The sequence below is a fragment of the Misgurnus anguillicaudatus genome, chromosome 19 (assembly GCF_027580225.2).
Source record: "Misgurnus anguillicaudatus chromosome 19, ASM2758022v2, whole genome shotgun sequence".
Classification (NCBI taxonomy): domain Eukaryota; kingdom Metazoa; phylum Chordata; class Actinopteri; order Cypriniformes; family Cobitidae; genus Misgurnus; species Misgurnus anguillicaudatus.
Window position 1 is genome coordinate 30,264,622 of NC_073355.2, and position 14,177 is coordinate 30,278,798.

At 36.2% G+C, this 14,177-nt stretch overlaps 1 protein-coding gene and 1 long non-coding RNA gene across 2 annotated transcripts in view; one reads left to right on the top strand and one right to left on the bottom strand.

Annotated features, from left to right (window-relative positions):
- The window catches only part of stat5a (signal transducer and activator of transcription 5a), a 180,381-nt gene that overhangs the window by 79,442 nt on the left and 86,762 nt on the right, over nucleotides 1-14,177 (bottom strand). Inside the window, exons 17-21 of the mRNA XM_073856651.1 lie at nucleotides 13,339-13,494; nucleotides 13,117-13,168; nucleotides 12,394-12,498; nucleotides 9,777-9,893; nucleotides 8,876-8,927 (exon numbers count right to left, since the gene is read on the bottom strand). Of these exons, the coding sequence (XP_073712752.1) occupies nucleotides 8,876-8,927; nucleotides 9,777-9,893; nucleotides 12,394-12,498; nucleotides 13,117-13,168; nucleotides 13,339-13,494 (482 nt within the window). The remainder of the gene's footprint in view (nucleotides 1-8,875; nucleotides 8,928-9,776; nucleotides 9,894-12,393; nucleotides 12,499-13,116; nucleotides 13,169-13,338; nucleotides 13,495-14,177) is intronic.
- LOC129436248 (uncharacterized) lies at nucleotides 1,747-5,047 on the top strand. Its single transcript, XR_008641769.2, has 3 exons — nucleotides 1,747-2,687; nucleotides 3,171-3,248; nucleotides 4,328-5,047. It is a non-coding gene; the product is annotated as an uncharacterized lncRNA (long non-coding RNA).

Sequence of the window (14,177 nt, forward strand, 5' to 3'; positions counted from 1 at the left end):
TAGCCTTAATAAATATCTATGGCTACAACACGCAGCTCTAGGAAATTATATGCATTGACGTCACTTTTCCATGTGACCACGCCAGAACTCGCCCTGTTGAGTGGCAAACGTTCAACAAAATGGCTGGTTTTCATAGCGGCTGCTACGAAAATGCCAGTAAAACTGACTATTATCAGCTTAAATTGAATTTAGTTGGACTTGATAGCATAGGTGGACAATACTTAGTTACATTAGTTACATTTTCCAAGCATCTGTGCTTTATTAGGGTGTTTGTCTTGGGAAAAATGTTACTTCACTACATTCTAAATCATAGAATCATACTGTGTATTTTTATATTGCATATTAAAATTTATTTAATACCAAATTACATTAAAATTGTGTACTTTTACTTGAGTAAAAGTATGTTAATGTACTTAAATATTAAATGTAAAACAAAAACTTGTATTTATGAAATGTAATTTTGTAAAAATTATGATAATATGCTTTGGAATGTATGTTTTCCAAAGAAAAACAGGGATAAAATACAAATACTTAAAAAATATGTTTAAGTAGAAAGTAAAACCTCTGCTTGATAGTGACTCTAGCAACTTGTCAACCCACCTGTGGTCTGTGGACATTACCATGAATGATCAATTTACTTCTCCTTTCGGTGTTTTTTGGCAGTCTGTAAAACGATAGCTCTGAATTCTTGTTAATCTGTTAGTACAGTCTATCGCACAACAGCTTTTTCACATTTAGATGCGTTTTCACCGTGTTTTCGCTGACTTAACACTGTACTTAAATTTTACCGCTCTGTCTTTTGACACTCAGTGGGCGTAACCACAGTCACTTTCACCGAAGGTGACGTCACGTGCATACCCTCTATTGCTGAACCTTTTCAGGTATTTTTATGATAATAAAGAATATTGTGTAATAATTATGTTTGACGAGTGTTCCTTTTTCAAAAGCGTGTTTTAAACGACTCAAACTAACAGAGATTTCAGATCGATAAGGACTTACTGATCAAAATCCGTAGTACATGAAATAGCTGTGAATAATACTGGCTGTGCGATTCAGAATAGTTATCGGCCACGTATTATTAATGTATATTGTCATTTGTCGGTGCACCTATTAGGAAGTGGAGTTATTGTATCATTAGGTAGAATCTCTAAAACTGCTTTATCTGATTGGAAAAAAAAAGTCTCTGATCAACTGTGAACAGCAACAGCATGTTGTTTACGTTGCTAAGACTGGTTGCTAAGAGTGATGAGCAGTGAGAGTGATACACAAAATAGTTGGGTGCATTGTAGCTGTTTTATCGTAAATAAAACACAGCTATTGACCAATCAGAATCAAGGACTGGAACTAACCATTTTATAAAATATATGTGACCCTGTCTGTAATATAACCTTGATATCTTTAATATATCGATTGAGTCAGGCCATGCCAAAGATTGAAATGAAAGTAAAATCAATGATTTAAATGAAACTTTAATACTCCTATAGTTATAATTAAAATCATGAGATCACTTACTTACCTAAATGAACTTTTAATGAAGATATATTGCATAAAGTTTCTTACTTAAAGAACCAAATACAAAATGTACAAAATGTTGTACTGTGCCTCTGTCATACTTTAAGATAAATCAAATAATACGTGAAAATTGTGTTTCCTAATTTTATGTTGGGGTTTCTTGCATAACATTTTTTGGTATGGATTTTTTATCGGTTATTCATCACAAACACAGCTTGCACACACCCCATTGTCCGTTAAGACACAAAAGGGGAGAGGGGAAATATTATCCTGTCGAATTATATCCCCCCAGAAAAGCCAAATCCCATTAGCTGGTGATGGTTTGATAGAAATCATATGCTCCTCAGCCTGAACAGTCATTACAGCATGATTCATCACTTCCAGACAGCAGCAATCAAATGCCGATCTGGGGCATTAAAGCCAGACAAGAGCAATATAGCCCAGAATCGGGTAATAAACAGACCTGACCTGACCTCTGCCCATTGGCTCATTTTCCTGTAATGCGGCATGTTAATTGTGCCATTAGCTTTCAGCAGTCGAGAGGATCTGATATTGATGTGCTTTTTCATTTTTTAACATAAGGTGAATTCAGGTACATTGAGATGACTGTCAAAAATATCATCATATAACTTTATAGTGTATGCCCTGTATAGTTTCCAGTGCTTCCCACATAACGTTTCATAATCCAAGTCCTCATTTGCTTGTAACTTTCTTGAAAACTTTAGGGTGACCAATGAGAAAATGCCTTAAGCCTGTAATTCTCTTAGGACGATCAGCCGACGCAATCCAAATACTGCCTGCACTCGGTTTCTGAGAAACTGTTTGTTGGCCCCGAGTTTGCTGTACGGTTCTCCTCACAATGAAGCTTTTCTTTACGTACGATAAAAAAGGCTTCAGTTACAACCACTTTTTTCTTCCTTGTGTTGAATGAGGACAGTAGCCTTGCTGTGACCCCCAAATGTCCTTGGAAATGCTCCGCCCCCATTGGTCATGAGCAGAGCACTGATTTGTTAGGTCTCTGAGAAATAATTCATTGAATGGTACGCTTGTCTTTGCTTTGTGTGTTTGACAGAGTGAAACTGAGAGAAAACTGAATAGGGATTAAAAAGGAGGCTGGAGAGAAAGAATCAGACCGACCTTCGCCAATCTCAGAGAGAAATGGTGAATGAGAAAAAGTGAGATAATGCATTTCTCACTCGAGATTCCTCCAGCAGGTCACAGTTTACACCCCACGTGAACATTATTTGAGAAAGAGAGAGAGTGAGTGAGAGAGAGATGCAGGGTGCTTTATTAAAACACTTTAGCATCAATTCACTAGATGTGAAAATAAGATAAGAGGAAGACGATTACTTTGATCTCACATTAATTTCTTGCCTTTACAAAACAGGAAGTCTATCAAATATCAATACTTAAAGTTCTGCCTTCACTAAACCCTCAAATGCAAAGATTTATTCAAACACACTACTTAACATTTACATATGAAAATGATGCGATTTACAAATTCATTCATGATGCAAATCAGTATACATGGCACTCATATACTCACAAAAGATATTACAAAGCCAAATGATAACATAAGTTCATTAAACAAAGTGTAGATTTAGTGAGGAGAGATTAAAATGAATGTTTTGATTTTATACTATTTTATCTTTTCAAAGCTGCAGTATCTATGAACGTTAAAATAGAAGATGAAACAAGAAAAACTGTGTTGTTTCCTGTAAGCATCTGCCTTTCTGGTAAGTGTGTCATCCTTTCATCACAGAATGAGGAATCGAAAGCAGCTTCACAATCTTAAAGAAAATAAAAAGATCTAGTCTTGAAGGGCTCATTGCTATAGACATAGAGGAACAATAAATAAACATATTAAGCTTAACTTAATAACTTTTCGACACTGCATTATATCTTTTATAATTAAGTTGAAATTAAATACGTAGAAAGTGCGCACTTGTGAGTAGTTGAGACGAGAGTGACAGCGCATCACAAAAAGCTCTTAGAAAGGATGTGTTAATTTTTTTAATTTGTGTTAAAATAAAACACAAGTTGTGTTAAAAATAATACAAAATGTGTTCAATAATAACACAGAGATGGGCAGATTCTGGGACAACGCATTTAGTGTGTTGTCCCAGAATCAACACTAATGTTGTAAGGGTGTAAAAAATATTGGTAACACTTTACAAAAAGGTTGTATTTAATTAATGCATTAGCTAACACGCACTAACAATGAAAAATACTCCAACAACATTTATTGATGTTCATTCATGTTCATTTTGGCATTTACTAATACATTATTAAAATCAAGTGTTGTATGTGTTAACATTAATTAATGCACCATGAACTTACATTTAAATAATTTAATACATGCTGAAAATCATATATTGTTCATTGTTTGTTTATGTTAGTTAATGCATTATTGTAAAGTGTTACCCAAATATGTTTAGTTGTCTCTCAATTTGTGTTTGGGCGCCACATGGTGGTGAAATGGGAATCTTCATTTTAAGACAATAATATACACTAGATTAGAGTACTGTGTGCGCGTGTGTACAAATGATGCTATAGCTTCATGTCAGGGTCAAATTTTTTAAAACATCATAACTTCTTATAATTTGGAACCCTTGACTTGGTTAAGAAATCAGTTGGAGGAGGAGCCAGAAATGCAATTTACGATGTAAAACTAAATTTGCCAAGTTAACTAAACATATTTGGGTAACACTTTACAATAATGCATTAACTAACATGCCTTGATCCTGTGTGTGTGTGTGTGTGTGTGTGTGTGTGTGTGTGTGTGTGTGTGTGTGTGTGTGTGTGGCCATTGCAGGCAAGCACCAGCACACACTTGCATACTGTATGTTTTGGTCTAGTCCAGAGGTCTGTCTTCAACCTTTTTCAGGCCTAGGACCCCATAAAGTATAGAAAGGAGGACCAGGGATCCCCTGTACATTTAACACATCAAGACTGGATTTATATACTTTGTTATGATGGTTATGTTACAAAGACATAACCATCATAGTGGAAATGTTATGTTTTTGTAGTGGAAATATTACATTTTAATTAAGTTTTAATTTATTATTAACCCTATTAATGCATTTTAGTTTGATGCCTAATTTTATCAGTTCAAACAATATAATTTGCATTCAAGCAGTATTTGAAGGACCCAGTGAAACCACCACAGACCCCTAAGGGTCCCCGGACCCCCTGTTGAAGACCCATAGTCTAGTCAATATTCAGTGTTTTGATAGAGGTTTTAGAGACACCCATAGCCTTCTGCTATACTGCTACAATATTTGGAAGTCTCACAAGATACATACTATAATCGTCAAGCAAAAAATATGACGGCCTTTGCGTCTCTTTAGCTAGGTGATTTTTACTCCTTAAATAGACTTCCTCCAGCCTGTAAGTTATGGATTGGAGACCTTGCATATTATTTGACAATTGAGAAAATTCGCTTTTCAACAGGAGGATGTGTAATACATTAATCTAATAAAATGTGTCAAGTATCATTTTTGAAAAACCAATAAACATCTTTAGTGAAACTGAATTTAATTCATCTCAATTGTATTTCTGTAGCACTCTGCACTTCACTTTAAAGCAGCATTACAGAAACAATCAAGTGACCTTTAAACATTTGAAGTTGTCCTCATACATAAAAGCCTTATTGACGTCAACAGGTGATGGTTATAGGTTTAGGAGTAAAGAATGAAACATAAATTGTGAAATCCAAGCTAAAGTCTCATTTATTGCTATAATTTATTTCACTTTAAAATTTTAAATGACCTTAATCATTAATAAAGATATTAAGGTTATATTTAACCTAAAATGTAAGACAACCAGGTAACTTAATTTTTTTAAAGTTGAACCAACTAATATTTTTACAGTAGAAACAGTATATCACAAAAAAATGACTTGCTGGGTTTTCATAGGCTACACAATGTTTTGTTTTGTATAAAACAAAAGAAAAGCACTTGTAGTACATGTGTGAGAGAGACCAAGAGTGTTTTTAGTCTTATTACTGTCTTTTGGTTTATGTCTTGTCGCATCATTTTAATTAACCCTAAAGTGTAAAGCTAAAGGTTTTCTTAGTAAACAGATAATCTATTAAAGGGGCCATGGCATGAAAATCTGACTTTTTCCATGTTTAAGTGCTATGATTGGGTCCCCAGTGCTTCTATCAACCTAGAAAATGTGTAAAAGATTAACCCAGTAACTTAGTTTTGGTAAACCATTCTCTACAAGCACATGAAAAAATAGGTCGTTGAAATTTGGCTCTCCTTATGATGTCATAAGGAGGTCTTATTATAATAATACAACCCCTTAATCTGCACCATCCAACCACAGCACTGCCATTTAGTGCAGAGAAAAGCACAATTGAGTTTGAATTGCAACAAACCACCATCATTGTGATCAGTGTTTGATTTTCATCCACTTATTTGCATTTTAAGGACACACCCAAAACGGCACATTTTTGCACACACCTACAACGTGGCAATTTTAATATGTTTAATAAATTATATGGTGTTGGGAGCTAAAACTTCACATATGTGCTCTGGGGACACCAAAAATTTGACATCTTAAAAAAGTTTTGTGACATGACCCCTTTAAAACAATAAAAGTACAAGAAAAAGATCAAAGCAATTAATGCATTACAAATAAAACGTGACTAATATTTGTTAAAACAGGTGTTATGCTAATTCAGTTTCAGAATGCATTAAACATCCATTTAACTCAATCACAATTTATTCAGTTAAATGCCCCGTCTCCTGTGATTGAATTTTGCATGTCATTGAATAGATTTGCTTCACAATACATCAGTCCTTCATTAGGTCACCAAACTTCTGCTTCAGCTCTTCATTACTGCTGTGAATGCTTGACATACAGCAGCTTTCCTATATATGGCTTTATTAAGCACACTTTCTGTATCCAAGCAACAGATGAGCTATTTCCTCCAACAATGTCCCGTTCACAATTAGACGCATAAAACATTTGCTTCTGTCTGACATTTCGATTAATTATATTTCTAATTCATGTTTTGCAAAGAAGACAAAATGTCTCTGTGAGAAACAGTACATTGGTGCTCGGATGATTCATAGCTGCGGATCAAATGCCACAGACAGTGCTTTTACAAACTTTGACCAAAAGAGGGAGAAAATAGTCTACAAATTACAATCTGAAATGTGAACAAAACAACAGGAATGAAACTTGATATAAAACTGCAAATCTGTATGGTAGGCTAGTACATAATATTTATACAGCAAGATATGCAATTAATATTAAATGTAGTGAACTGAATGATTCAAACTATTATGGATTTTTTTCCTATTATGAAACTATTATTTTTGGAAATATGTCAGGTGCAAATTGCAGCGTCATCTTAAAAATTCCTATAGTGTCACACCATTATAACTGGTTTGATGAATGTTATGCGTTATGCGCGTTTCAATGCCAAAACCACATCAAACGCCTGTTTTGTTATTGTGCACGTTCTCAAACACGGTTTAAAAAAACAAAGATGTCAGCATCTGATTTATGTCTGCACTCCGCATTCATTTTTATGTGATACTGTTGCATAATGCTTTACACAACAGTCTAAGCAGAACTTTTTACCCTTAAAGTACCAAGAAAACAGCTCACAGAGAACCACAGGACTGTTATAACTTATCATTTAAAAACTTGAAAGCATAGGAGTGTGTTTTTTAGTAACGAAAAAGCATTTACTATTATGCACAATCGTCGTTTCACAGACCATTAAAAAGGACCATTGTTGGATTTGAATGCAAGGGAATTAAAGGTGCCAAAGAATGCATTGAAATAATATGTTTAATTTTTCTCTGATATCAACATAGAATGTATGCAACTTATTTATAAGTGCAAAAATCCATTTACAACCCTAGGATTTGTCATTTGAATAAAATGGTCTTTTTTCCCCTCTGCTCATGCCAGTAGCTCATGTTGGGGCGTACATCTCGACTGTGACATCACAGTTGGTGTTATGTATTGAGATTGGCTTGTTTCCCAGCAGTCTTTTGCATGCATGAGGTTTACATAAGGAGTTAACAAACACGTTTAAGGCTCATTACCACGTACAGAGCTCTTATTATTCATCTATGCCTAAGTAAATACGGATTTTTATTTTATGGCACCTTTAATAAACAAGGGAGAGGATAAACCAGCTTCTCACAACACCTCTGCTGGAGGCCACATTATTAAAAAAAAAACTTTATTGTCATTTCAATTGCTCTTTTCTACAGCCAAACCAAAAACAAGACAAACACAAAACAAAGCTAAACATGCCAAAACACTCACACGCACGCACACATTGACACCTACACTGTGAAAGAGTCTACACAACATGACAGATCGTTTTGAAAATAGGGACAATAAAAAATAAAATCACATTGTTTCCTGCTGTCCATTTCTGCACAAAGAGAGAGAGAAAGAGAACGAGAAATAGGAGAAAATGAAACTTTCAAGAGCCATAAAGAGGAACAAACCATTGTTTGAGAATGATTAAGGTACAGGCATATAAAGATGGTATTTTATTTGAAAGGATTTCACCAAAAAAATAATTCTGTCCGAGTGACTCATGCACTATTTTCCACATCGTCTGAAGTCATACAATACATCTGTGTGAAAAACAGACACGCAATCCTTATTTACTAAAAATCTTGCCATGAAATTCTTGCTTGACGGCAAGGACATTCTGCTAAAAATAACTCCCTTTGCCTTCCATGTAAAAAAGAAAGAAAGAGTCACACAGAGACAGTAAATTATGACAGAATTTGACTTTTTGGGTCAACAATTCCTTTAAGCACACAGGAAACGCCTCTTCGCGCTAACTTCGACACCGTGGCTTTTTTTGCCTTTTATCTTTCACGCGAGAGAATTAAAACGAAACTACAGAAATGGCAGTGAACGTCCTGTTGCCGTCCCCTCTGATAATTGCTGAGGTTTTGTAATAAACTGACTTCAGATAAGCATCTCAGGGCTTTGCGACACGGTAAAGCTGCATTTTCACTACACGGTGAGATCAAGCTTTCACGATAATAAAATAGAAATATGTTAACAAAAAATAAATTCATATATATATATATATATATATTGAATATAAGTAAATTTCGCTTCGCCTTGTTAGTTTTAGTAAGAATTTGTATTTTACATCAACGTCAGTGTCCTAAGTGGACAAGGCTTTAATCTGAAGAAACGGGTGTATATGGAGGCTGGTTACAAGGTAATGTCAAGTAAGGCTAAACCTATACAATGGCCACTTAAAAGCATATGAGCAGTATGTGTAACCATGACAACAGGAGCTCTTGTTTTGCACGTTTAGAGAGGAAAGCATGAGGACAGATGGGGTCAAAGCAGCCATCACCTGTTGTGTTGGTGAGATAGAGCGAGCGAGGTTGAGACAGTGATGGTCTGACCTGCAGAAAAAATGCTTCGATTAGCAGAATATCACTTGCTTGATAGTCTGGCCAAGCTGGTTTCATCTGGTCTAACACCATAGCAGATTTTCTTTTCTAGCAGGTAGTGTGTAGTGTAGCGAGATCTGAGAGAGCGATTTGCTTAGCAGACCTCTCATTTCCCCCGTGTGTTTCTGTTGCATTATAAACCTTTACATGAATAAAAGCAGGTGTGTGTTTCTCAGAGTCGTGTGCAACTCGCTTGAAAAGATCCGATTTGAGTGACGGTTCGGGCATTTTGCTGGTTTACGTTATCCGGGTTTAGTTTAGATCGAACACAGACAGTGAGGTTTTAGTAAGACCCATTCAACCTATTGATGCCTAAGTAGGTGCACCCGAATATTTACATGCAGCCTCGCAACCTAAGCACTCTTTAGTGTACAGAAGCGTTACATTACAATCGCCATGGTAACAATGCTGCAAGAAAGGACAACTCGTATTTACTTTAGATGCAATACATATCTCCTAAATAAAATGACAGTTTAAAAAAATGTTTCCTTACAGTAGTACATCGTTTTCAGGGTCTCGCAGATTCGAATAAAAGCAAAAGAAATCACACGAAAAAGATTACATGCATTTGACGCGTTTTCTACAATACTGTTTGGTGGTTTTTGATTAGAGGAAGGCTCATAGTATTTTTTTTCTTTAGTAGCTTCTTTCTCCTCTTTGAAAACAATGGATAAAAAAGGTAAACAGAAATTCCAGACAGAGAAAAAAAGAGAATGAACCGAAAGTCGTAAAGACCCACAGATAAGCAAGACGAAGAAGAAAGTGAAACATTATATAGAAGTCACAGATGAAGGTCATGACTGTTGGCCACTCCACTGGCCCTCCATTGGTCGACGGAGCAGTTCCTCAACGTGTCTCGCTACATCCATGGTGTCGTCCAGGTCAAAGTCGCCATCGGCGTCCAGCATTGGGTCACCACTGAGAGAGACGACAAGTTAAAACAGGTACTTTTTTACACACCCCATTTAAATTCAATAGGAGGGGAGGCCGGGGCAAGTTGTCGCACCATTTATAGAGGGTATGCACGTGACATCACCTTCAGCGAAAGTGACTGCGGACTGAGTGTACAGTGTGAAATCAGCGAAAACACGGAGGAAACGCGTCTTAAATGGGAAAAAGCTGTTGTGCGATCTGTACTTACAGATTAACAAGAATTCGGAGCGTTTTACAGACTGCCAAAAAACAGCGAAAGGAGAAATAAATTGATCGTTCATTCCAACGTCCACAGACCACAGGTGGGTTGATAAGTTGCTAGGGTCACTATTAAGCAGAGGTTTAACTTATTAACTCATTCACCGCAAGCCTTTTTGAGAAAAGTTGCCCACCTGCATTTTTGTGATTTTAACAAAAGTTTCACAAAATTCCTTGCAGGAAAAATGATCTTCTATAAATATATAAACATACAAATTATATCAAATTAAAGAACACACCATCTGCTTTCAAACAAACAACAAACAAACAAACAAACAAAATGGGGAAAAAACCGTTTCATTATATATTTACTTTTTCCACTTGATTTAACCACTGAAATATGGATATTTCTCTTCAAAAATACAACATTTTGAGCAAAAAGCTTAAAAAAATGCGTTTTTGTAAAGGAATTTATGTTAGAGATCAGACTCAGAATGACTATCAAACATAAAGGCAGTTAAAATAAACCGTCAAATCATTTTAACTTCCGTTTTTGATAAATTTGCCATCTAGTGGATAAAAGCGGTATTACACTTTCACTTTGAAATTCGTCCAGAAAGGCACATTTGTTAGTTAAATATTAACTCATAATTGACGAGATAACTCTAGATAACTCGTCAATGGCGGTGACTGAGTTAAACGTATTTTTTCAAGTATTCCTATTTTATCCGTGTTTTTTTTTGGAAAACATACATTTCAAAGCATATTATCTTTATTTTTACTCTATTACAGTTCATAAATACACGTGTTTGTTTTACATTTAATATTTAAGTACATTAACGTACTTTTACTCAAGTAAAAGTACACAATTTTAAATGTAATAAGGGTATTAAATAAATTTTAATATGCAATGTTAAAGAATACACAGTATGATTCTTTGCTAATTGCTTTAGTAAATTTTTTCCCAATACAAACACCCTAATAAAGCACAGATGCTTGGAAAATGTAACTAATATAACTAGTATTGTCCACCTCTGCTATCAAGTCCAACTAAATTCAATTTTATCTGATAATAGTCAGTTTTACTAGCATTTTCGCAGCAGCCGCTATGAAAACCAGACATTTTGTTGAACGTTTGCCACTCAACAGTGCGAGTTCCGGCGTGGTCACGTGGAAAAGTGACGTCAATGCATACCCTCATGAAAAACATGATCACTATGAACTATGAAAGAATTGCAAAGAAGTATCAAACTCCTAGCAGGTAAATCTTTGAATTAACAGAATGCATTTAAACCATATGAAGACAACAAGTCCAAATAATGTGACAACTTGCCCCGGCCTAAGACACAAAGGACACCCGTATCCTAAGAACACCTTCCTTTACAATCTCCCTTCATTATAGAGTTGACCCTTACCTTAATGTGTGCGAGTGTGGTTTTATTGTGCTCACTTGTCTACCTAACAGCTACAGCAAAAAATGATGATATTGTAATTTGAGTTTGAAGTATAGAAGTCACAAAGATAATCTGAATGATATGGGTGTAAAACATACAAAACTTTGTGTATTTTTGACTTAAAATCTGTCTGACAACTAGCCACGGCGTCTAGATGGTTGTGTAGTATTATGTTTTGGTCCAAATGGGATATGGTGAGTTTTGTAATGTGCTGATCTGGGGCAAAATCTTGATTCTACAGTACTGTTCAAAAGTCGCAGGCCACCACCACCAGCTTTGTTGTTTTAGCAAAGTTTTAATGCCATCCATATATATTTTTCACTCTTTTTTAAGATACAAACAGAAAGTACAGGAAATATGCAATTTTCAGTGCTAAATGTCTTCTTCAGGCATCAGTCAGTATTTATTTTGACCTCTCTTGGCACAAAACACATCTTGAGCTTTTTTGAGGAGACTGAAGTCATGCGATTAGAATTAGAAATTAGGATTTAATTTCATTTATGTTTAGAGATCCTGCAGTTTTCTGCTATTGCTCAAGTGAAACGGGAGTTTACCCGAAATACTTGACACTTCATCATATACTTTTATACTGTTTAATAGTACATAGACTGTATTTTCTGGTTGTATTCTAATAAAGAGACTGAGAAATAATTATATATGATCACTATACAATTGCAAAAACAACTAATCTAATGGTAGCATGGTGGCCTAAGACTTTTGCACAGTATTGTAAATAAACATAATATAATCCAATTAGCAAAATAAACAAACAAAAACTCAATGGCCAGTGAAGTGCAGAACACACAGGACATAACACGCATCTGTGCACTCACATAGCAGGATAGAGTCCGTAGTTAGGCTGGTGATTGACAGCTGGAGACGCCGCGTGGTCCATGTAGGTGGGGTTTGCTGCGGGGTCAGGATTAGGTGTTGCAAACCTGCATGTAAACAAATGCACCACAAATAGATTGATAGTTAGGTTCAAACCTCTCGGTCATTCCCTTCTGCTCATTATAGGGTTAAAATAGGCAATGATAATCTCAATACCCGTCCACTTTCCCAATAAAATGCCAATTAAAAGAAGAGGTGTTTAACCTCAACGACACTTGTTATTCCATCAAACTCACATTTATTGCTGTGATTCAAATGCTCCAGGGTACTATGAGAGCCCATCAAACATTAAGAACATTGAGTTTGATAATCGCTCCTTTGAATGCTGCTGAGAAGAACTGAATTATCAGACTGTGATGATATAAAACTCCCCGCTGTGTCTGACCAGAGCGGACGCCAATGTAACAAGACTGACAGGTCCTTCACCTACGGACAAATAATGTGGCTAATGAGGCTAACGGCGCTATATATATGCTAGAGTGGAATGAGACCACCGAGTCGGAAGTTTCCATGGCAACCCATAACTTCCTGCTGCGCTGGCGCTAATAAGATAGCATGCAATTAGGTTCATGGCTCGGACATGACAGGTTAACTACCTGCATATCAAAGATGTGAAGACCTGAACTGAAAAGTCCAAAAATCTGTGCATGTGCGCATCTACTTACTCTGGTACTACTTGTTTGATCTGTGGTTTGACGTATCCATCCACAGCTTTAGCTGGAGAGAAACAAACAGATTAACAGTCTTAATCTAGTCCACACTGGTTTGTACATGCAGGGAAACAAAAACAAGTGATAGGAAGGTGAATATGATTTAGTGTAGTTTAGACAGTACGAATACATTTTCAAGAGGTCGCATCTGCGATCAATAATTGAAAGGGTGCTTACACAGCGGAGGGGTGTAGTATTTGGAAAAGACCTCGTCTTTAGGTCGGTCAGGATAGAGGAAAAGCAGGTGGTTCAGGTCGCTGATGCGATCGGCCAGAGATCGGATGGAGAAGTCTTTGGTTGTGTACGGCATGAGGTTCCACACCATTCTTTCTCCTGTGAAGAACACAGAGAGGCTCATATGTAGACATTTCTGGACGATCCGGAGGCACTTTTTTAAGGAACGGTTTACACAAAACCATTTACTCACCTTCATGCCACTCCAAACCTTTATGACTTTCTCTCGTTCCATGGAACAAAAAAGGAGAACAATTTTAAGAATGAACAATTAAAATGAATAGGACTGGACCTTTCAAGATTTAAATAGGGTCTTAAAGCCTATAAAAGTGGTGTTTTAAATGGCTCATGTGCCATTTTGCAAATCGTCTGAAGCCTTTTTGTTCCACGGAAGAAAAGCAAGAGTTTGAAATGACAGAAGGGTGAGTATTTAATGACAAAAGCTTTCATTTTTGGATTAGCAATTTCTAAGTGCATTTAAAACAGCTTTAAGACTTTTAAAACTATCAAGCATTACAGACAACTATCAGAGCCTTAAAGGGACACTCCACTTTTTTTGAAAATATGCTCATTTTCCAGCACCCCTAGAGTTAAACATTTAATTGGAATCCATTCAGCCGATCTCCGGGTCCGGCGGTAGCACTTTCAGCATAGCCTAGCACAATCCACTGAATCCGACTAGACCACCAGCATCGTGCCAAAAAATAACCAAAGAGGTTCAATACCCTTGCCACTTAAAAATTGACTCCTCTGTAGCCACATCGTGAACCAAGACCGACAGA